The 22,904-nt window shown below is 34.8% G+C and overlaps 1 protein-coding gene across 1 annotated transcript in view; it reads right to left on the bottom strand.

The window, feature by feature from the left end:
* Nucleotides 1–2,454: 2,454 nt before the first annotated feature.
* The window catches only part of LOC306876811 (bromodomain adjacent to zinc finger domain protein 2B-like), a 31,156-nt gene continuing 10,706 nt past the window's right edge, over nucleotides 2,455–22,904 (bottom strand). Inside the window, exons 13-28 of the mRNA XM_079428222.1 lie at nucleotides 22,644–22,898; nucleotides 20,639–20,862; nucleotides 19,671–19,745; nucleotides 19,114–19,345; nucleotides 18,246–18,308; nucleotides 17,431–17,575; nucleotides 14,165–14,712; nucleotides 13,053–13,314; nucleotides 11,974–12,129; nucleotides 11,734–11,894; nucleotides 10,814–11,097; nucleotides 7,958–8,093; nucleotides 7,638–7,784; nucleotides 5,991–6,256; nucleotides 5,762–5,905; nucleotides 2,455–3,553 (exon numbers count right to left, since the gene is read on the bottom strand). Coding sequence (XP_079284348.1) covers nucleotides 3,367–3,553; nucleotides 5,762–5,905; nucleotides 5,991–6,256; nucleotides 7,638–7,784; nucleotides 7,958–8,093; nucleotides 10,814–11,097; nucleotides 11,734–11,894; nucleotides 11,974–12,129; nucleotides 13,053–13,314; nucleotides 14,165–14,712; nucleotides 17,431–17,575; nucleotides 18,246–18,308; nucleotides 19,114–19,345; nucleotides 19,671–19,745; nucleotides 20,639–20,862; nucleotides 22,644–22,898 — 3,285 coding nt within the window. The 3' untranslated portion in view covers nucleotides 2,455–3,366. The remainder of the gene's footprint in view (nucleotides 3,554–5,761; nucleotides 5,906–5,990; nucleotides 6,257–7,637; nucleotides 7,785–7,957; nucleotides 8,094–10,813; nucleotides 11,098–11,733; nucleotides 11,895–11,973; nucleotides 12,130–13,052; nucleotides 13,315–14,164; nucleotides 14,713–17,430; nucleotides 17,576–18,245; nucleotides 18,309–19,113; nucleotides 19,346–19,670; nucleotides 19,746–20,638; nucleotides 20,863–22,643; nucleotides 22,899–22,904) is intronic.

Raw genomic sequence — 22,904 nt, 5'->3', positions numbered from 1 at the left:
AATAATATTTTTATCATCATTATTAATAAATACATCACCAAAGGGATGGAAATATTATTTTAAATAAATGACTAGTCATAATCTACTTAACTACAAGGACTGTTTGGATAAAATAAAATATTATCAATAAGAAGAATATCACTGAAAATATTGTTTTTAATAAATGACTAGTCAATCTACTTGACTACAATGACTGTTTGGATAAAATTGGACAAAATTAATAATAAGTATTAGTATTATCAATAAATATATAAGTAAAAGGCTAAAAATATTGTGTTTTTTTCAATAAATGAGCAGTCATAATGACTACAATGACTGGATAAATTGAAATAAAAAATGATTAAAATATTGCTTTTTTTGAATAAATGAAAGTAACATAAAATATAGCTGCAAGCAGCAATTACTGGGCCAAGCATCAGATCAACTGCAGCAATGAGTAACTGAAGCCATATTAAGATTATTGTAGTCCAAATGACTGAAAAATCACATGACTATTAGTAATGACTTATCACTTTTGACCAACAGGTGGCACCGTTATGAAATCGATGTGGTGTTCTGTGTGTGGTGACCATGGCACACACAAAGTTTGTTGTCATTATGTCAAAGCTTTGCAGAGATGTAGCCTCAGAGTCATTTTGGCACCATGCCTCAAATTTGTAGTGGCGCTGTACAAAAATGGTTGTCTATCAACACAAAATCCATAATTTTTGTCAGCATGGTCTGAAGATGATATAATTAGATTTTGGTGAAAATCGGACCAAGGGTCTAGGAGGAGTTTGAAAAAGTAGGTTTATATAGAAAATCAAAATGGCAGACAGGAAGTTTGGCTGACTACGGCAACTTTGTTATCACTCAGCATGACCCAAGGGATCTATTAATACCAGTCTCATTACAATAGGCAAAATTCACAGAAAGCTATTAGCATTTACTTGACATTTCTTTATAACTTTTGACCACAAGGTGGCACTGTCTTAAAGCTTTTTGAGTACTTTCAGGTCATGGTCTCGATGGCATGTATAAAGTTTCGTAATGGTACACCAATGCATTCGTAAAATATAGCATTTTATATCATAATACTCCATAGTAGTCAATGGCAATTTCATGTTTTGTTCAATTATAGCGCCACCAAGAGGCACAATCCCACCAAATTTTTTATGTGTCCTTAGAGTGTGCCCATACATGTGTGTCAATTTTGGTGAAAATATCTCATTTTGTTTTGGAGTTTGTATACGAGTAGATGAAAATTGACTGACTGCTGACTTCGTTTGCATTTTTGTGCCACTTACTATCAAAATTTTGGCAATTGGACATTAGGGTGTAGCTGGGATGCTATGTTTCCGAATTTCGTGTCGATCGGAGTAACGGTTTCTAAGATATTGGCAAATGTTTTTTAAGCGCTAAAATGCAATGTTTACAAACCATAAGACAAAATCGGGCAAGTTTGGTATCGCTGGACTCATCAAGGATTCAGGAGTCAAAAAAGGTGATTCCCGTGAAAATAAGTCGACCACACCCAAAGTTATAAGCATGTGAATATTTGACTTTACCACTAGGTGGCGCTACCTCGAAACTTCTCAGGCTCCTTCAGGCCATCGTGCTGATGACCCATACCGAATTTTGTAACGATACATCAATGCGTTCGTAAAATATAGCATTTTACTACAAAATTCAACATGGCCGACACCAAGTTTGGTCTCAATAAGCCAAACCCTTGCGGAGATATAACCTCAGATCCATTTTTGCGTGCTTTTCGGCAAATTCGTTAGTGTGTTATTCAAGAACGCTTGAACGAATACACTTGCATTCCATAACTTTTTGCCAGCGTGGTCTGTAGATGATCTGAGCCAATCTTAGTGAAAATCGGACGAACCGTCTAGGACGAGTTCGAAAAAGTAGGTTTTACGAACAATTAAAAATAGCGAAAAAATTAACCTTACAATTTTTGAATTTTGGGCTTCATTCAGAGGATTCAGAGGAAAAAATTATTTTCATTTTGTGGCTTACAGTTCAAAAGTTATTAACATAAACATGAGTGAAACTTTGGACAAGTGGTGGCGCTAGAGAGTTTGAGTTAGAGACTCCAAATTTGCTGTGGTTACTATTAACACTATCATCTATTAGTGTGTCAAATTTGACAACTTTCCCGCAGGCGGTTCTATGGGCTGCCATAGACTTCCAGAGTGGAAGAAGAAGAATAATAAGAACGCCAATGGATACAATAGGTGCCATCGCACCTTTGGTGCTTGGCCCCTAAATATAAAAATGGACACAAGAATAAATAACCACTGAATGAACCAATGGGGAGACTCATCATAATTCCGTTGCAGGAGTAGATTTAAGAAGAGAAAGACAGAAATACAGCTGTAAGAAGTGACGCAAACTCATTAAAACAGGTAGAAATAAGATCATCTCATGAATAAAACGCAGCATCAACAGTATAAACACAACCAGGCTGCTTGAAAACATTTTATTAAATATTCGACACAAACTAGAGAAAAATAAAACTCCTACAAAACAGAACGCTACACCTTCATTGCAATATCTTCACACAGGAGAATTCAAGTATTCTGAATTTAGTACCATAAAAATCACTGCAGTTCATTACATTACTTATGTAAACTAGATTTCTGTATCGCAACAGCACTTTTGCACGCGTAGAATTTGCCGCCACGTTTCCTATGCGGTTACCAAGTCAAAAAAACTCATTCTGATTTCTAGATTCGGTTTGGAGGGTTTTTCATCCGTTTTATTGTTGCACTGTATATGAGTGATAGCAAAAAATCCAGCAAACAGTGGATGAATGCTTGTGCATCGGAATAGATGGATTGAGGTTTGAGAAGTTGTAGAAACGGTGGATTTCTGAAGGCACTGCTGTTTTCAGAAAGTGCCGTATTAAAACACACTAAAATATACAACTATTAAAAAGGCATAAACGATGCTGGAGTCTTGTGTGCACAGAATACAATATTCAGAACCGATATTAAACATTAATAGTCATGTGTCACGATGGCCTGTTTTGGAGTTTGTGACTTAAAACATACACATTTACATAAATGCAGCTTTGTAATGTAACCATAATGGATCTTCTGTTCTCTAGGAGCTCAGAATTATGTAAACACGTAATCTTTTCATATCTGATAAAGAAAACACATTCATTTAGATTTTTAAAGCAGTTTCGCCTCTTTTAACATAGAAAGTGAAGACCTGTTTAGTCATAAATAATTAAAACAAATTAAATATTCACTATAATATTAACGTTTATTTAAAAAAAACATTTACAAGATATTTTTGAAAGCACTGATGTTCTCACAGTTGTGTCCCTGTACTTGATTAGTTTGAGTGTGTGGTGTGTACATGACGCTGGTCTCAGTTACTCTCCATCATCTGAACCGGTTTCAGCGAGTTCGGTCTCAACAGCTCGGCCCATCTCCTCTGGAAAAACCGTCTCATTGCGTGTCCCGCTCGGCCGATGTCTGAATTATCCTCGTTGAATTTCTCACAGTTATCGAACACCATGTTCACGTCAATGATGAAAGTCTCAAGATTCAAGTACCTCCGATGAGAAAAGTCAAAAGCAAACATAACACACACACTAGTTATTAAATTAAACATTCACTATAATTTTGCTGGCAAATAATGAGGTTCACCAGCTAAGTATTATACTGGTGCATATACATTTTTGATTTAGTGAAACATATTGATGAAAACAGGAGAAAAAAATTAAAATAAAAGATCATTCCACTGGAAAAAAAGAGAAATATAAAAAAATATATAATAATAATAAAATTATTAAAAATAAGTATTATTATTATTATCATCAATTAATTTATTATCAAAAGCTTGAAATTGTGTTATTTAATAAATTACTTAATCTCCTTGACTCGAATGAATGTTAAAATAAAAATAATAAATATTGTTTTTTAATAAATTACTTAATCTCCTTGACTCGAATGAATGTTAAAATAAAAATAATAAATATTGTTTTTTAATAAATTACTTAATCTCCTTGACTCGAATGAATGTTAAAATAAAATAATAAATATTGTTTTTTAATAAATTACTTAATCTCCTTGACTCGAATGAATGTTAAAATAAAAATAAAATAATAAATATTGTTTTTTAATAAATTACTTAATCTACTTGACTATAATGACTGTTTGGGTAAAATTATGGTCTACAATAAAACAAAAATAAAATAAAATAAATAAAATATAAAACAATAATAAAAATATGTAATATCCTGTTGATTCCTGCATTTTGGCCCAATAATAACATATCCTCTTTCTGTTTGGCGTGCAGCTGCAAAATGATCCCACAATAATAATAAACGGCACTCTCACACTTCTCTATTTCATAATCAATCAATTTACTGACAATAAACCTTTTGTTTTTCCAGAATGGCGTGATAGAGGCATACATATTTTAGCTGATATATGGGGGGAGAATGGTCTGCGATCATTTAATGATTTGCGTACAGAATATAATCTACCAGGGACCTGCTTTTTCTTTTATTTGCGCCTGAGATCTGCAATGAGAGCATATGGGATTCCATGGGGAACTAATATTTCTTGTCTTAGTGTGCACAAAACCCTGACAATAGACGCTAGCTGTATTTGTTGTTTTTGGAAACCTCCTATAAACTTTTACCAATTTTGGACATCTGGCATAGAGATTTATATGGTACGGATACAGAAGACTGTAATATCTGTTGGGATTCAATATGGGCCAATCTTAAACTTGTTTAAAAAAATCCTAATAATCAATTAATTCACTACAAAATGGTTCATAGGATGTATCTCACTCCTAGGAAACGATATTTAATGAAGCTTTCTTCATCTTCCAATTGTAATTTCTGCTCAGGAAGCTCTATAGGCACTTATGTTTTTTATGTGCCTATATGTTTATATATGTTTTGGGATTGCCCTGATGTCAATCATTTCTGGAAACAGGCATCCACGACTCTGAAGGACATACTGGAAGTCGATATATCATGCTGTCCTAAGCTTTTGCTTTTAAATGATGACTCATCTTTCATTTTTTCTCGGTCTCAAAAAAAAAAAAAAAAAATTGTTATTCTCTGGATTAACTGCAGCTAAGGAAATGCTTGCCCTATGTTGGCAACCTCCACATTGTTTAGCTTGGTCACACTGGATGTATTCCTTCCTGGAGATTGCAAACATGGAGCTATCATTGGCTAGGATGCACGGTGCCACTCAAAAAACTATTTCAGCTTGGATAAGGGCTATATCTAAAATTAAGGACTTGTTAAAGTGACGATGTCTTTACACTATATTTGCTTTGTGGAGTTTTTGTCATTTTTGTTAGACTATTTGTGATTGTACCTAATGTGATGCAGAGGGAGTGGAAGGCGGTTTTTATTTTTTTGGTATGGTCGGGAGGTGGTATGGCATTTAAATTAGGAAATTTTAGTGTGTTGCAATTTGTTCTTATTGATGTGTCCGTTATAATTATTTTCTGTAACACAATTTTTTTTATAAAAAAATTAAAATAAAATAAAAATATGAAAAATGAAAATAAAAGTGTTTTAAATAAATGACTAGTCTCAATCTACTTGACTACAATGCTTTCAAAAAATTAAATACAAATTATCATCATCATCAATAAATATAAAATAAAAATCATGATCAATATAAATCATCGAAAAGGCTTAAATATTGTTTTTTTTTTTTACTAAGTGTCCAGCCCTACTAATAACTACAAATGACTAGTTAATAATGACTAGTTAACTAGTGATACGCACTGGCTGTTGGTGAGTTTGTCTCTGATGGTAGAGAAGTCCATGGGCTTCTTGATGATCTTGCGGTATCCCGGGACAGATTTGGGGTTGACGGGTGTCAGAAACGGCCCGGCGTCCTGATGGCTTTCCAGCTCAGCCAAGAGTATTCTGAAAAAGAGCGATCAGTGACACCTGATTCACACGCAGACTGAAGTAAAACGCATTCACAAGGTTTGCGGCTCTGGTACAGTACCTGCACAAGGCCAGGTCTTTACTGTTGTCTCTGGCTGCTTTGGGCTTCTTCTCACACGCGGGACTCTCCTGCTTTGCTGGGTTAGCAGAAGGACTCTCCTCTGTCTTACTCTTTTTCATGTCCTTTGACACTTTCCTGGGCGTGCTGTTAGCGTTTCTCAAATCCTCCTCGGAGTCTCCGGCCATAGACGTTTTCCTGTTCCTGTTCTTCAGGCCTCCGCTTGAGCGGTTCAATGCCTTCTTGGGCTTCAGGGACTGACTGCTCGCCTACACAGAGACACACGCTTTAGTGAGGAAACTAAATCTCTAAACACAGGCCAAAGACTGTGCATTACAGCCAATGAAAGAGCAAGGCATGGATTGAGGTCACCGGAAGAAAAACAACAGCAGCAACTTGGCTTAAAGAAAAGTTTTTGCACATAAAACTTGCACCGATCTATAGAATGTGTGGTAGATGCTTCGTCCTACAGAGCGTCTTTCACTCTCTTTCAAAGGCTTTTTGTCTGCTATATTTTTAAACACCAGATGGTGCTGTTTTCACACACTCGAAGCTTTGAATCTTTTCCCGAAACAGTCAGAGGAAAGCCTCATTTGGCTTTATTTGCCCATCACTACCAAACGTGGATTAGGGACCGAATAGAGTTGTTGGGTGACAGTTGTTGTCAGATCGGTTGCAGATTATTTACATAGAGTCACACAGTGTGAAAACCATAATGACTTAAAGACAGACAATCAAGTCATGTAGTCTGAACAGCACAGCGATCTGCCGATGTGTTAGGGATGATGTGTGCTTGAGAAGTGAAATCAGATGGAAGGAATGGGAAGGAATAAAATATTTATGGTTTTAAATTGTTAACAATTGCTAATCGTTAAAGCCAAATTCCCCAGTGATTTCCCAATTGGTGGTCCTAATACAAAACTAAAATAGTAAACAAAAACAAATACTGTAAACATTATTATTATAAGTTTTATTTACAAAAACAATAAATAAGAGCAGTAATAATTGATAATATTATTACCACTCAAAACTCTTCACTTCAATAATAATAATTTTATGATTTATAAAAAAATAATGATAAATGTAGTAAATAAGTAATAAAAATGTAGTAAAAATAACTTATTATAAAATCATATTATAATGTTTATTATTATTTAAAACTCTGACCTAATAAGAGTTATAATAAAGTATACATTTTATTACTACATTCATTATTTATGTTTTTATCTTATTATAATTTTATTGTTGATGATAATTTTTATTTATAAAAATAACAAAAATGTAGCAATAATATTTATAATTTTATTATTATTACTGTGGTTGTCAGTGTCATAAAAAATAAATAACATTTTGAATTTATCATCATTATTATTATTGTTGTCAGTGTGCTTAGTATTAGTAGTAGTAATAATAATAATAATAATAATAACAATTGTTCTTGGATAGAAAGATGACATCAATGTGTTGTGTCAGATGTGACAATCAGAATTAACAAGTCATTATTATACTTGCATGGTGTTTTTGGTCAATATGAACTGACATTTTGTGAAAATATTCTTCGGAAATTCCATGATGACAAAAAAACAAAAACAGCATTTAAGTTTGGAACGAGATGATTGAGAGTGTTAATGAACTATTAAAGTGCTCCACCTGGGATATGCAGGCCGGGCAGAACCAGTCTCCGTCTGGTATGGTGGTGATCTTGGGTTTATGGCAGTACGTGTGGCAGCCTCGATCACATCCATCACACAGCAGCAGCAGCTCCTCGTTGTCTCCCTTACAGCAGATCTGACAGTACTGAGCGATAAACACATCTGGATTACTTCACTTCCACTGCCAGAGTCTAAGAAACTAACCAAGATCTATAAACCACCACACAGATCTGAACTATAACTAACACACATTCAACCTGAAAGCCCTGCAAATCAATTCCCATCAAACTACACAAGCTGCAGACTCACAGCACTCACCACTTTCATGATAGACTTCTCCCAGGCGATGGACTTGTGCAGCTGCTGTAGACACAGAGAGAGCTGACTGGCACTGCGCACCTCGCCGAGAGCTTTACGCCACTGTCTCAGTCCTGGAGCCAGCTCCTCCTCAGCCCTGCCACAGACAGACAGATTACAGTACTGCACACAGGGGGAAAATATACATCATCAAATATAATAACATTAATAAATACAAATAAACTACAATTTATAATAAAATAAAATGTTAGAATTCAACAAAATACTAAACAATAAAATTTAAATATTGTATAATAAAATTAAAATTGCATAAAATATTTTAATATTTTTTTTAATAAATAAGACTAAATTTATAAATAAATAAGGTCCAAAATGTACTTTTTGCCACTCCTGCCAGTTGTGAGAGCATTTATTACATTTACAGGTCATACATATTTCTTATTGGCCATGAAACTGTATTTTTATTTTAGTTTTTTATTCAAAATAATAATCCTTGTCATACCCGTCAACCCTCCTGTTTTTCATGGGATTCTCCCGTATTTTACCATTCTATCCCTCTGGGCGTATTTTATATGTTTGCTACATTCACCTCCCGTAATTTGTATGGCCCAAACCTCATTATATGAATAATCACATCAATATATTCCAAGGTTGTGCGGTTGCCAGATCTTGTATGAAACGCATCCTTCTCACACAGTCAACACATACAAATTTCATCCCATTTGTCCCGTCAACTTGGCAACTTTACAACCCAGTGATGCTTTTGATATCTGCGCAGTAGTGATGTGCGGATGGGTGCGGGTGGATAAGATAAATCATTAATGATGCAAATATTAACTACATTTTCTAAAATATGAACGTGTTTTAAATATATTTTTTCATCAGGCGTACGATTTCGTTTGTGTGTGTGTTCGTCTGTTCGGGAAGTTGCAGTGACAGAAACGGTTCACTGGTAGAAATGGGAGGAGAAGACTTGGGTGCTGCTTCGGTAAAAAAACTAAACTATACATGCAAATGGAGATATAGCTCACACTTCAAAAGGCTATGGTTTAATTGATTAAACATGAGCGCTGCAAGTTTCAAAGTCAGGTGCTGTGCTGCTTTGTTTAATGCGGTTACCGGGGAAACGGCTATATTCCTGGCAAAAGACTCTGCCCCCTTCCCCCATAGACATGCCCCCCCGGTCTCCCGTATTGTGGTACCCAAATGTTGACAGGTATGGTCCTTGTAACAATGCAATTATTTCGCTTTTTTTTTTCTTTTTTCTTTTTTGCATCAGCGATGTTCTTCTGTATCTTTCAAATAAAATAAAAACGAATATATATAAAATTGCAATACATTTTTTTTATAATAAAATATTAATAAATAAATATGACCAGGGTCCAAAATTAACTTTGTCACTTCTGCCAATTGTGAGAGAAATTAGTACATTTAGAGGTCATAAACATTCTTACTGGCCACGAAGATATTTTGCATTTGCAATTTTTTCTTAAATAAAAATACAAAAAAATTTATCTGTATATTTGTCCTCAAGACAGTGCAATTAATTAGCATTTTTCGTTGCATCAGTGATGGTCAGATACTTTTGAATCTTACAAATTTGTAAGTGAATGGCAATTTTTATTCTGATTTGGTGCATGTTAATTTTGGAGCCTGGATATGTCCCCATTTCATAAAAACATGACATGGTCAATAACCCACATTCATGCTGATAATAACCACAGTGCACAAACTGAATGAGCACACAGACAGCAATCAGATTCAACCGTGTTTTGCCACTTTCCACAAATACGGTACATTATTTTTTAAATAGCATTAAGAGGCACAATTTGTGTTTTTCAAATGTTTTTTTTTTTTCTCAAAAACTTGCAAGATGTTGGTCTATAAACCCTTCTATTTATTCTAATTCACATAATATTATTTAAATAATTATTTATTTATACAATATTATTTATATAGTATTTTATGGGAAATACAATTTGATCAGCAACTACAAACCAACATTTGGTCAAAAAACTATCTATCCCCTACTCAGTGATGGCTTCATTTTGGCTAAATTTGCAACCTCGTTGTTAGTATTGTTATTATTATTATTATTAGCTAATTTTTATTATTACTCAGAACTCTGACCTCTAGACTGACCAACGAAATGATATTTATTTTGTTCTTTTTTTGAGACCTATTAGATGTTAGTTTGCAAACTCTAATGTAATTTTTCAGTTTACCAAGGAATATCATTCCTTTTATCTCTGACCATTTGTTAAAATAAGTAAATACATAATTATACAGTATATTATAATTACCAATAGCATTATTATTATTATTATTATTATTTTTAACAAAATCAATAATTAATAATGTAAACTAATAATAAAACTAATAACAATAATAAAAATATTATTAAATTAGTTATAATTGTATTAAATTATTCTAATTAAAGTCACATTATTGTTATCACCAATAGATATTTTGTATTAATTAATAATAAAAAAGCAGCAACAAATAATTTACACTGAATAAAATTATTCAAATTAAATTATAAATTTTATTGTTTGCTTATTATTGTTATTTATTTATTTATTTAGAAGAACTTCAGGCTCTATTTAGTACCCATTTTGTGGCAGCCTCTTCAAGAAGCGGTTGCTTGTGGAAGGCAGATGACAGGATGCAGTGAGGCTGTGGTTATTGTAGATGTAGACAGTGCCTCATGCGCATGCTTCACAAGCCAAAAAGTGAAGGTTGCAGTGTAAATGGGAAACAAGCACCACAGCCATAAACCCACAGATGCACACAGCCAAAGTGAAGCGTGAAGAGCGGCAGACGGGCTTGAGGAGCGTATGAATATGGATGACCTACCCGTCACCATCAGCTCTAGCAGGTGATGGCGCAGGGGCCGGTACTGAGACCGTTCCCACGTTATCCAATCTGATCTGAATGGTGCTGCTTAAAGGGCTCTTCAGGTACCTTCGCTCGATGTTCCTCTCCAGCTCCGCCAGACGCGTCACTGCTATATCCAGAGGGTTGTTCGCTCGACGCACGATGCCACTGCCGCTTTTGTCTTTGCAGATTTGCACGAGAGGTTTGTGCTCGTAATACACCAGGTCTTCACTCTGTGACTGTGGCACTGGATGCATCCAGCCCTGTCAAACAAACATAATGCTTTCATACTGTTTTATATACTGCAGTTCAAATCAAAGGCCGTGTTGAAACATTAACGCTCTTAACCTGGATCTTGATCCTACTTCATCTTACCTAAGCTCCAGCAATTCTATGTCTTACTTTTGGCCTTTTTCATGTCAATTTCTGATATTGTTCTCTTTCATTTTAAACCATGCCCCCTAGTGGCATTATTTGGACTTAATGTCAATGTTGATGTTGCTAAAAGGCTTATACAAATAAACTGGAAAAAGCCTTTCCTTCCAACTACTCTCATTGGATGCATGACATGTTACAGTTAATTAAAATAGAAAAAAAAGGATTCACAATGCTTGTTGATGCAGAAAATGTTATAGTATTTGGCAACCCTTTCTATGCTATGTGTATGTGTGTGTAAACATACGTTAAAATTAAATAGAATTAATCAATGATATTATTCATAATATCGGCAACTATTATTTTATCTCAACAGTATATATATTTATTGTTTTTTTTTTATCTGTCTTGTTGAAAAGCATCAATTTAAAAAAAAAAGATAATAAAACACGAACGCTCTCACAGGCACAGACAAGAAAAGAAGGTTATGTATAATAATGTTGATTAAAATCCAGATTTCCTACCTTAACCTGCAGACTGGCTGAGGTGACTTTGTGTTCCAGTTGCTCCACCTGTTGCAGGACACCGATGTCCATGTCCATGGCCTGTTCTTCCACACACCAGCTCTGGACGGTGTCCTCAGAGACCTGATTCTCCTCCAGCTCAGAGACGTCGATCACAGTCACTGGACAAAGAGTGCAGACTAAGAGTGCTGTCCTCGAAGTATTTCAAACAGTGTTTAAAGAGACACAACGAGCACCTACCATCTCTGGTCCTGCTGCAGACCTGCCCGATGTAAACCATGTGTTTCTGCAGCTGTTTCTGCAGCTGTTTCTCTCGGATCCCACGGGAATGGCACGCTTTCTCTATGGATCGTAACTCCTCAACGTCTGTCACCTTCCACCAGCCAGTCAACATCTCTACAACATAAAAACACAGGTTTGTTGGGCCAGGTTCGAAAATATACTATCTATATATACACTAGCTACTATATATATCTCCATATTTTAAATTTTTCAATAGACTATGGAGATGACAAATTAGAGTTATCATCATTTCAATGACACTCACAGTCACTGGAATAAAAAAAAGTAGATTTAAAATATTTAATGTAATAAAATACAGTAAAATCTAACCTTTTTTATTTACACACACATTTTATATTTAAATAACTCATACATTAAATTATTATTATATATTAATTTATAATATACTATCATTCAAAAGTATGGAGTCAGAAATTAGAAATTAATACTTCTATTCAGCAAGGATGCATTAAATTGACAATTCACAAATTCACAAGTGACAAGTAAAGACATTTATAATGTTACAGAAGATTTATATTTCAAATAAATGCTGTTCTTTTGAACTTTATTCATTAAGGATTCCTGAAAATAAAAATATATCAAGGTTTCTACCAAAATATTAAGCAGCAGTTTTCATAATAATAATAATTCTGAAGGATCATGTGACACTGAAGACTGGAGTAATGATGTCCGAAAATTCAGCTTTGATCACAGCAATAAATTTAAAATTGTAATATTTCACAATATGACTGTTTTTATTATGCATTTGGTCAAATAAATGCAGCCTTGGTGAGCAGAAGAGATTCCTTTCAAAAACATATATAACAGTTATATTTACAATATTCAACTGAATATATTTTTCCTAAAGCTTTTAATATAAAAATGCCACACAAAGTCTTTAAACATGAAGATAGTCATGAAAATTAATCCTTGAATCAGAACTTTGAACAGATTCAAAAGAAACGAATCAGATGGCCGTACTAAAAAAAACAACAATAAATCAAGACAAAACTCTCATGATGTTGTCTCAGCCTTACCTTCAAGAATAGGTTGAGGTGATGGGTAATCCTGGTTTTTGGGCACCTCGATGACCGGTGAGGGTGTGGAAATGGGTTTCTCCGCTGAAGACTCTGGAGAATCGCTCTTACAGACGTTCAGGTGTCTACTGCCCTCTGAGGATGGGTGAATGCCTCTGAGAATCTGAGCCATGGAAACACAAGAGAACGGCACGTTTGGACTCAAATTTCCATTGGACCAAGCACAGAAGGGCAGATCTATAATGGGCACACCGGACTTCATCTGCAAACACAGAGGAGCTGTTATAGTCAAAGAACACAACACACATAAGAAGAACAAACATCTACACAAGAGTTTCCCAAACGGGGTGCATAAGTTGATAAAGTTTATAATCAAACCAAATGTCAAATTAAAATAAATAAATGTGTGTGCACGATGAACTGAAAAACTGAAATTGCAATATAGCTAAGTGCGATTATCAACTGTGCACTAGTTTAACTTTATTTACATGTTTGCATAATTTTTTATTTGTTAAATTATATTTATTTAATTTATATGAAATTAGAAGAAATTATATTTTATACAGTATAATTGTTAGAGAATATTATACATTATGTTAGATATAAATTATAATGATCAAATATTAATAATTTACAGAACAAGTGTAATTTACAACAGTAACATATTTATATAATTCATTACATTTTAATCATTTTCATAATTAAGAGCTAAAACAACAATAAGCCTTTTATAGTGCAGCCCTGTATATAAAAAAAAAAAAAAAAAAACGTAATATTTGAAATAAAATATAAAAACAAATAGCAATTTACTAATATATATATATATATATATATATATATATATATATATATATATATATATATATATATATATATATATATATATATATATATATATTTTTTTTTTTTTTTTTTTTTTCTTTAAATAAAAACACTTGCTAAAAAATTTAATATTTTATCTGTTTACTTGCATGTCATGTGACCATAAACCAACATCAGAGAGCTGTGGGAATGCAAATGTGATGTTAAATTATGGAATATAAATATAAAATCTCAGGAGGATTTTTGGCTGACAAAAAAAAAAAAAAAATCCCTGGTCTACACGATCATACCTGCAGTGCTAATGAAAAGTTATTGATCTGCGCAGCGCTGCAGGGGCCAGCAGAGACCGCTGTGGTTTGAGGTGAGGAAGATGATGCTGAACGTGGACCTTCAGTCAGAGACGAGACGTCACATGGAGAGCGAGGCAGCAGACTGAACCAGTGAGCGTTTCTCTCCGTCAGAACCTTATAAAGCTGGTCATTACGGATCTGCTGTTGGGCGTTAGTGAGGTAGGTGTTGTTGAGGAGACAAGAATCATTGAGATCAGGTTTAACATCATGGTTAGGGGTTCTGGGTAATGTAGTCTGCTGCTTTGGGCTGCTGTATTGGTGACAAGAGACCTCAGAAGACATCTTAGCCACTTCCAACAGCTTGCTGAGCTTGGAGAAAGAGTCTGGTTTCTGCAGGAAGAGGTTGAGAGAATCTACATCCTGCGGAGGTTTGTGTTTCATCTCAGCGGTGCCGTATATTTCATCAGGTTCCTCTGCCGGCTCCTCTTTGACCTGGACGAGGTGAGCGTTCTTCATCCTCTCACGCTCTCTCTGCAACTCCTCTGGACCTGAAGGAGCACAAGATATCAGATATGCTGCCAACCCCTCAGAGGACCTCAGATGACGCCAACCCTCAAACAACACACAGCACAAATCTACCAAATTTTGCTGTAAGTTTAATTGCAACAATCATTGCAGTTAATAGTGTTCACCATCTGTTTGATTACGTCATTAACTAACAGCATGATTTTAATGTACATTTCTGCCATATGGACATCAACTTGATAAGCTACTACTAAATATAATGTAGAAACTTTAAAATTGAAACAAATTTTCTGTAAAGCTGCTCTGCAACGATTTGTATCGTGAAAAGCACTATACAAATAAACTTGAATTGAATATCATCAGCAGCAGCAAATTTATACAATGGTTTGCTTCAATAAAATAACTGCCCATGTTAAAAAAATTAAAAAAAAAGTCAAGAAGTAGTCATGATAATATTCCCTGAAAATTAAAAGGAGGAAATAATAAAAATATTGTATATATATTCCTTAAATATTTCTTATAAACCATAATATTACTTATATATTATATATGTGTATTAGGGGTGACCCCGAATAGTCGACGATTCGATAGGAGGAGACTGATTGGACTCCCAGTTGAATATTCGCGGCGTGTTATGATCATGCCATTTTGACTATATATGGGGGTGCTCAAATGTCTGATTCCACACAGAACTACCGGTTTCCTCCCAATAAGTTAATATACAGCCTATTATGATGATGCTGTAAATAAGAATCTGAAAAGATAGAAGCTTTAAATGAATATTTTACCATGCATGAATAAACCCAACCACCCCTTGATTTAAGTTTCACTTTCCATAATCCGTGACCGACAGAGGAGCATCTTGGCGGCAGCGATTTAAAACTTTAACAAGACTCAAATCCAAGACTGGATTTTTTCGATCAGGTAGGGTACAAGTGATTTCAAAACATTTCAGCCGGTATATATATATCGTGTATATCTTCTTTATCTAGTATAAGATGCATTTGGTTGAGTTACGCTGCAGTAAAGTGCTTCATTGTACAGCGATTATATCTCTTCAAGCACGCAGCACGAGCAGGACAAACAATGGTGCAGAATATTAATGACTATGACTGTCATATACATAACATTATAATGAGAACACTATTATAATAAAACACTGTCAATTTTTAGAGTTTAATTGCCATGTTTCTGCACATCGTTGCATGAAGAACGCGTCCACAAAAGGAGTTCATTCAGAGCCGTGCATTCGGGGCATTTTGTGCAGATAGCCTATAAGTCGTAATATAACATTATGTTGTATAAATAACGAAGCGTAGGCTATTCTATATGAGATAAATGAATTAAGTCCCATTGATTATAAACCTGCTATCACATGCTTCACTCCACTGATCATCTTCAGCGCGCAGCTCAAAACAGACATGCAGAACATTAATAACTACTGTCATACATAACGTTATAATGAGAGCGCTATTGTAAAAAATGTTGTGAATTCTTAGGGTTTCGCTGACGTTTAATGTTAACTATCTTTTAGTCAAAACATAAAACATTTTTGTATCTGAAAGCCATTTTACGCGTGTAACGTCAGTAATTATGGCTGTCCAATGTCTGATTTGATTCTTGGTAATGTATTTTGACCCCACCCCCAAACATATGATTCAACTATCAGTCGACTATCGGCAACATTCGAAAATCACGTTTCGACTATGAAAATCCTTAGTCGGGACACCCCTAATGTGTATACAGTAAAAAAAACAGTAATATTGTGTAATATTACAATTTAAAAGAGTAGTAGTATATTTTTATTTAATGCCATGTCAGCATCTTAGGCTATTTTCACGGCAAAAACAATTTAAAAAATACAAGTATAACACATACAATAAAAACAAATACAATATACATTAACATGATAAAAATTCTAAAACTTTTTCTGGCAAAATTAAAGTGAGTTGACTTCATGAAAGAATTTTCTACATGCATAAAAGCTGGACAGTACAATTTAAAAGAAAGTTTTCTTATTTGAATATACTTTAAAATGTAATTTATTTCTGTGATGCAAAGCTGAATTTTCAGATCTAGTCTTCAGTGTCGCATGATCCTTCAGAAATCAACCACAACGTGCAATTTTAAACAAGGGACATTTGTCAAGATCAGCTTTTCTTGTTTTTAGTATAATTGAGATAATATAGCTTTTTTACTATTTGAAATAAATTTTTATATTTTATATTTACCTTTTGTTAATGGAAGCTTATTTCTAGTTTATCTATAACTAGCAGTTTATAACTTGCAGTCGCGAGTTCTAAATCAGGGTTGCAAGATATAAACTCGCAATTCTGAGAAATAAAGTCAAAGACAAAAAAAAGGCAGAATTGCGAGATGCAAACTTGCAATTGTGAGAGAAAAAAAGTCTGAATTTTAAGATAAAAAGTTGCAGTTGCCTTGTTTTATTTTTTATTCAGTAGCGGATACAGGCTTCCATGCAAGACAAACTCTAAATGATGGCTTGACAGTCTTGTTTGAAAGCTTAAAAAGTCTTGTATAGTTTTTATAGGCAATTCAACTAGATTTGGAGGGAGTAAATCATGAAATAATTAAATTTTTCTCAACTATTGCTTTAATTCTGTAACATTATATAACATTCAACCCGGTTTCTGTCGTATCTTGTAATCTTGACCGATCCTTCTCCTTCAGAAGATGCTTTTGTCTTCACATTATGATCTTATTCAGTCTCATTCTCTCACCCTCTCCACTCTCCAGTCCCTCCACAAAGATCCCGCCACACTGCGGCAGAACCCAGTAGCGTCGTTTATAACGGTCCTGACCGAACATCACGGAGCGCAGGGAATGAGAGGCCTCGAACAGCTTCCGACGGATCTGAGTCTGTTGCTGGAGGAGAATCAATAAGACAGATGTATTCTACTTTATCTTTCTTTATTACAAATATTTGGAAATATGCAAGTGGACAAGTCATGAATCTGTCATATCTCCACACACTCAGCAGAATACATTCAGTTTAAGCAAGTATAGGCATGTTATCCTCCTGGGAGCCAGCTATTCATTTTTGTCCTCTATAGAGGACGTTTATTTTTAATGAATTTAATGAGATTTTGCCTGTGGTGTCTTGCCTTCAATTTCATTTAACGGATTCCTGATGTCCTCTACAGATGACACACAATAGCAAGGTTTTTGTTCTATATCTCTTATGCATTGTTTGGTTGGTTATGCATTTTAGGCATTTAAGAAAAGGACTAACAGATTTATTCATATACAGACCTTTAACTCTATAAAGCAAATTTCTAAAACATCTAATTTAAGTGATATTTATATAATTTGTTGTAAGTATTCTGCTATACTACTATAAAGATCTCAACGATTTATGTTACAAGCATCTACACCAAATTGCAATTTTTCCTCAGTTTGGGCCTCTCAATAAAACTGAGCTGTTTTTTCTCCATATTCTCACTATTTCATCCTATAAGAGCCACAAAAGCCTGATGCATCAAATATGATACTTACAAAAACATGTTGTAAGATCCAAAATCTATTGTTCATTTACCTTGCTGAGCTTCTCAATCTGTCTCTCCAGCTCCTCAATGCTTGTGATTTGATCACCTTCATCCTGCAAAACAAGACCAAGAACAGCTGACATGCTGCTAAAACATCATGACGAGTTCAATTTTCTTTTGAGAAATTAGTTTTTGTTTCATAAAAACATCTTAAACAACTTTTAGAGCTCAAAACCTCCTTCTCAGTGCAAAAAAGAGAGCATTACTTTAAAAAAAATGACTGAAAATCTAATGTCAGATGAGTACATTTTGAACACAGATTACATACATTAGGGTCATTCCGTGTCAAATCAATCAAATTTTAGAAACTTCCCCAGCGAATATTTTTTGATTTTGTTTATATTTATTCTGAAACAAAAATAAACATAAGCATTACCTATATGCAAAGTGACAATATTTGTTTTTTCAGCCATTGACAATGGGTTAAAATTCAACAATCTGTACACAAAGCCGCATCAAAATCTCCACATCTCAGGGAATTAACCATGTAGGGCCATATAAATGAGGATATTGAAAGAAAATTGTCCAGAATCAAAATCTACAAGGATCTTAAGAAATCTTTAATACTTTTTGAGACATGCCAACTTTGGGGAAAAAGTGCTTTTTCCAATTTTTGGACTGTCACCATTGGTATTTATTGCGACAAGTATTGCTAAAGTCAACAGATTTTACTAGCAGATCTTTATAAAGTAATTTTTCCCACCCTGCAATTTGACTCCAAATCTCAGGTGCCAACTGTAATTTTATACCCCTCTTCAAAATAGTGGATTACTCCGTCATCCATGGAATTTAACATTTTGGCTTTCTTCTTCGTTTATTTTTATTTTTTTTCACCAAAGAATAAAAAAAGCACTCTACCTCATCTTCACATGCCTCTGCTTTTTTCCCTTTCCTCCCACCAAAATCATCTTCATCCTCATCCTCCTCTCCCTGTTCATCGCTGTCATCGTCTTCCTCATCATCTTCATCACTCTCCCCTCCTTTGCGCTTGCGTTTACGGCTGTTTGCCGGTGTACTGGTGGACTGACCCTCCTCTCCTCCAACGCTGCTCTCTCGCTTTCCCGTCCTCTTAGCATAGATGCTTCTCAGTCTGAAAAATAATAACAGCCAAAAAAACATGATGCATTACAATCTAGCTGAACAGAACATCATAAATCAAATTATAACTAGATCTGGACTTTCTGAAGGAAACCACAGTGCAAAGGCAGCAAAATATTGTTGAATATTGTAGTGCAAGGTGAATGAAATTGCAATAGTGTGTCTTTCGTCATATTCAAAATGGTGAACTGTGTATTATGGACCACAGGAAGACTTGTGACCACTATGTGAAATTTGATTTGTGTTTTGCATTATATAAGATCATTAAGTAAATACTGTATGTGTGTTTATGTGATGAGTGTAAACAACTGTCTTACTTCCGTAGGTTCCCCTCGATCACCCATTTGTCTCGTCGCAGGTTAGTCATATTGTCAATGCTTTTGTCGATCTCACTGTACAAAGACGACAAAGAAAATGTAAATCTTGAGCATGAAACACACTGAAATTTCTAAACACCTTGGGTGGTATGAGTAAAATCTTACATTAAATGTAATACATACACATATGCATGTATGCAAGTATGTATATAATATATATATATATATATATATATATATGGTTATTGTAATGTAACGACTGTATACACTGTATAAAAAAATCCTTAAAACAAGTCACATTTACCTGGGAGTAAAATTAAACAAAATATTTTTTTTTAATTACCAAAAACTTTTAAATTTGTGGAGGTTTGTGGTTAAAACAAGATATTACAGTGCCTATATTATGCTAATTTACACTTGCAAATGAGCATAACATAGGCACTTTAATATGTATAATTTTGAAATATTCAAAATTTCTTCTTGTTTTAATTTTATTTTTGGGGTCTGCTAGAAAACATTAATACGAGAAATGTATTGCCCCCATGTATCGTTTTTTTCCCCCTCGCTACGAAAAAAGGTGACATGGCAAAATCACTTACGCTACTATTCTTTGAGGGCATGTCAAAGCAGCCAGTGGGCAGGCATTATGCAAATGTATAACATGATTTATCAAAGTCACAAATAATGGCAGGACTACAAACTAGGCATTTCAGTCGAGTGTTATCTGTTCAACTCCCTTTGGCGTTTACTTTTTTGCAGATTAATTATATTTCAAAAATAGCAATATTAAATAATAAATGAAATGCAAAATACAAAATGCATAAAAAGTGACCTTAAAGTATATATATATTTCTGCCATTGCACAGTTTTTATGGACATTTTGCCTGGTCCATTCTCTAGTGCATGGCTCTAGTTTTTTCTACTTTCCACTGTAAGCATGCAGAGCTAATGAAGTGAGATGAGCGCACCTGACCACACTCTTGCTGCAGGACAGCTCATTGACCAGGAAGGCCAGTATGGAGGCTTTCTGAGACGGCGTGTGGGCCTGGAAAGCTTTGGTCTTCAAGCTCTCAGCCAGCGGCGCCAGTTCAGTCTGTCCACAGTGAGCTTCCATATAGATCTGCAGCACCTCGGACACATTGTCCCTGTTCAGGCCGACGTTAGTCACATGGTCTCCCAGAGCCGTCTTTGCCTGTAGTGTTCAAAACATCCAAACAAAAGAACAGAGCGACGCAATGAGGAATTCAATGTGACAAAGGCAGCGAGTTAATACGTTCAAAGAGAACTGAATAATCGTGATAATCTAAAGGCTAAATCGTTTAATTTAGGAATTTCTTAAGGCGGGCAAGAGGCTTTTTATTAAGATCGTGAACGCATGCAAGATTAGTGCAGAGAATCTGCTGAGGGGCTGAACTGAATTCTTCCTCTTTATTGGAGATATTCAATTGAAGAAGAGCAGCAGGAATGGAGCATGAGGGAATACTCTAGGATCAGACAGAATCTACAGACTTTTACACATTCTGTGCTGATTTTAGGACATTCAAATGAGAAAAATAAATAAAATGACAAAATATGAGATCATGTTTATCGACAAATCAATTACCACTTTGCTTTTCAGGCAATTTTCCTTTCTTTGTAAAAATAAAATACAAGTAAATATAAAAATAACCACTAATTACTGCTTTACTTTGACACTTAGATTGAGACTTCTTATCCAAATCAAAATGATTTACGATGATCTGAATCAAATAAATACAATTTTTGAAGTCCTGTTCTGAATCAAAGTCCCGATCTGATTTAATGATTCACGATCTGGTTGGAGCGTTTCTAAATTTTGTGAGGCAAACTGATTCAGTGTTTCGAAAAGCTCTGTTTCACACATCACTAAACTTACAAGCGATGTTGAAATTCTTAAATAAATGGCTCTTTTGAATAGCTTAAAATGAATGATTGGAGTCACGAATTTGAATCAATCGGTTCCAGCGTAAATGATTCACTCAATTAAGGTTTGTCTGTTCCTCTGCTTTTCGTGTCTTCAGGCATGTTTACACGACTCTGTCAGTACTACTACTGGAATAGCTAGCAAGTTTTATGAGATTAACTGAAATAAGTGAAAAAAGTATTATGTTTTACAAATAAAATATCAATATTTCCATTCCAAAGCTGCCGCTGACACACAGAGATCAGTTACCATGTTTGGGCAACAAACAGCTTCACAAACGGTCTTTTCAGCTACACAGTATTATTTCTGTCTTACAGTCATTCATATTATCACAGAAATACTGGGATGAAAGTTAAGACCTTTTTACACTGAATGCAAAAATGTGGCGCAATGAGGGTTTTGAATTAAATCAATAGATCCCTATGGGGCTATTCACACCAGGGGCGAGCATTTGCGGCGTGAAAAAGCAAGGATTTATAGTTCAGATATAAACATTGATGTCTAGTGGCGATCAAGATAGAGCAAATCCCATTTTGAAAGTAAGTGGCGCTTCAAATAACATGTGTCGATTGTATTGTTTCGCCCCTAGGTGGCAAAAAGTGAGACTGTTAAAAAATGTATGTCGTCACAGAATCATTAATTCAAGAGATTTGTTCAATAACGCTGATTCATCCAGTAATGAAACAAGTGATGCATTTTTGAGTGAGCCATTGAATCGTTCATTCAAACCACTTTTTCATAATCTTGTGTATTAAATATATTATATTTTAAATACATATATATTAAAATGTTTAATAATTAATTCAAATTAATTAAACTTTTAAATAGACTGCAGCTATATTTTGTCGCACATTATTTAGTTTAGTTCAGAATCATGGAAGAATCGTGATCTCTATTTGACAAAAAAATAAAAATTGCGTTTCTCAATTTATCCAGAGTCGTTGGTTGGTGAGAGTTCAGTAGGAAATCAGTTGAAAGCATCAAGTCATCTCATACCACTGAAGTGAATGTTCAAATTATCAGGGTCTCACCCTGTGTCCTGCAGGGAGTCCTGGGTCACAAACAGCAGCAGACAGCATGCGCACCAGCAGGTCCTGGATGAAGCCAATGCTGTCGCCCACATTCAGCAGCCCTGCCTGCAGCACGCCGAGTGATGGCACGTCAGTGCTGAGATCAAACCCCAGGACCTTTCCAAAACAGCGCAGGAACTGCATGACCATAAGACAGTCTGAGAAACAGCCTCCCGGCAACAGCAGACCCGCTATCCGTGACAGCGCTGGCAGAGGCTGCAC

This window comes from Barbus barbus, assembly GCF_936440315.1.
Source record: "Barbus barbus genome assembly, chromosome: 11".
Lineage (NCBI taxonomy): Eukaryota > Metazoa > Chordata > Actinopteri > Cypriniformes > Cyprinidae > Barbus > Barbus barbus.
The sequence above is the reverse complement of the archived record's forward strand: the minus strand, read 5'-3'. Positions and strand labels throughout refer to the sequence as shown.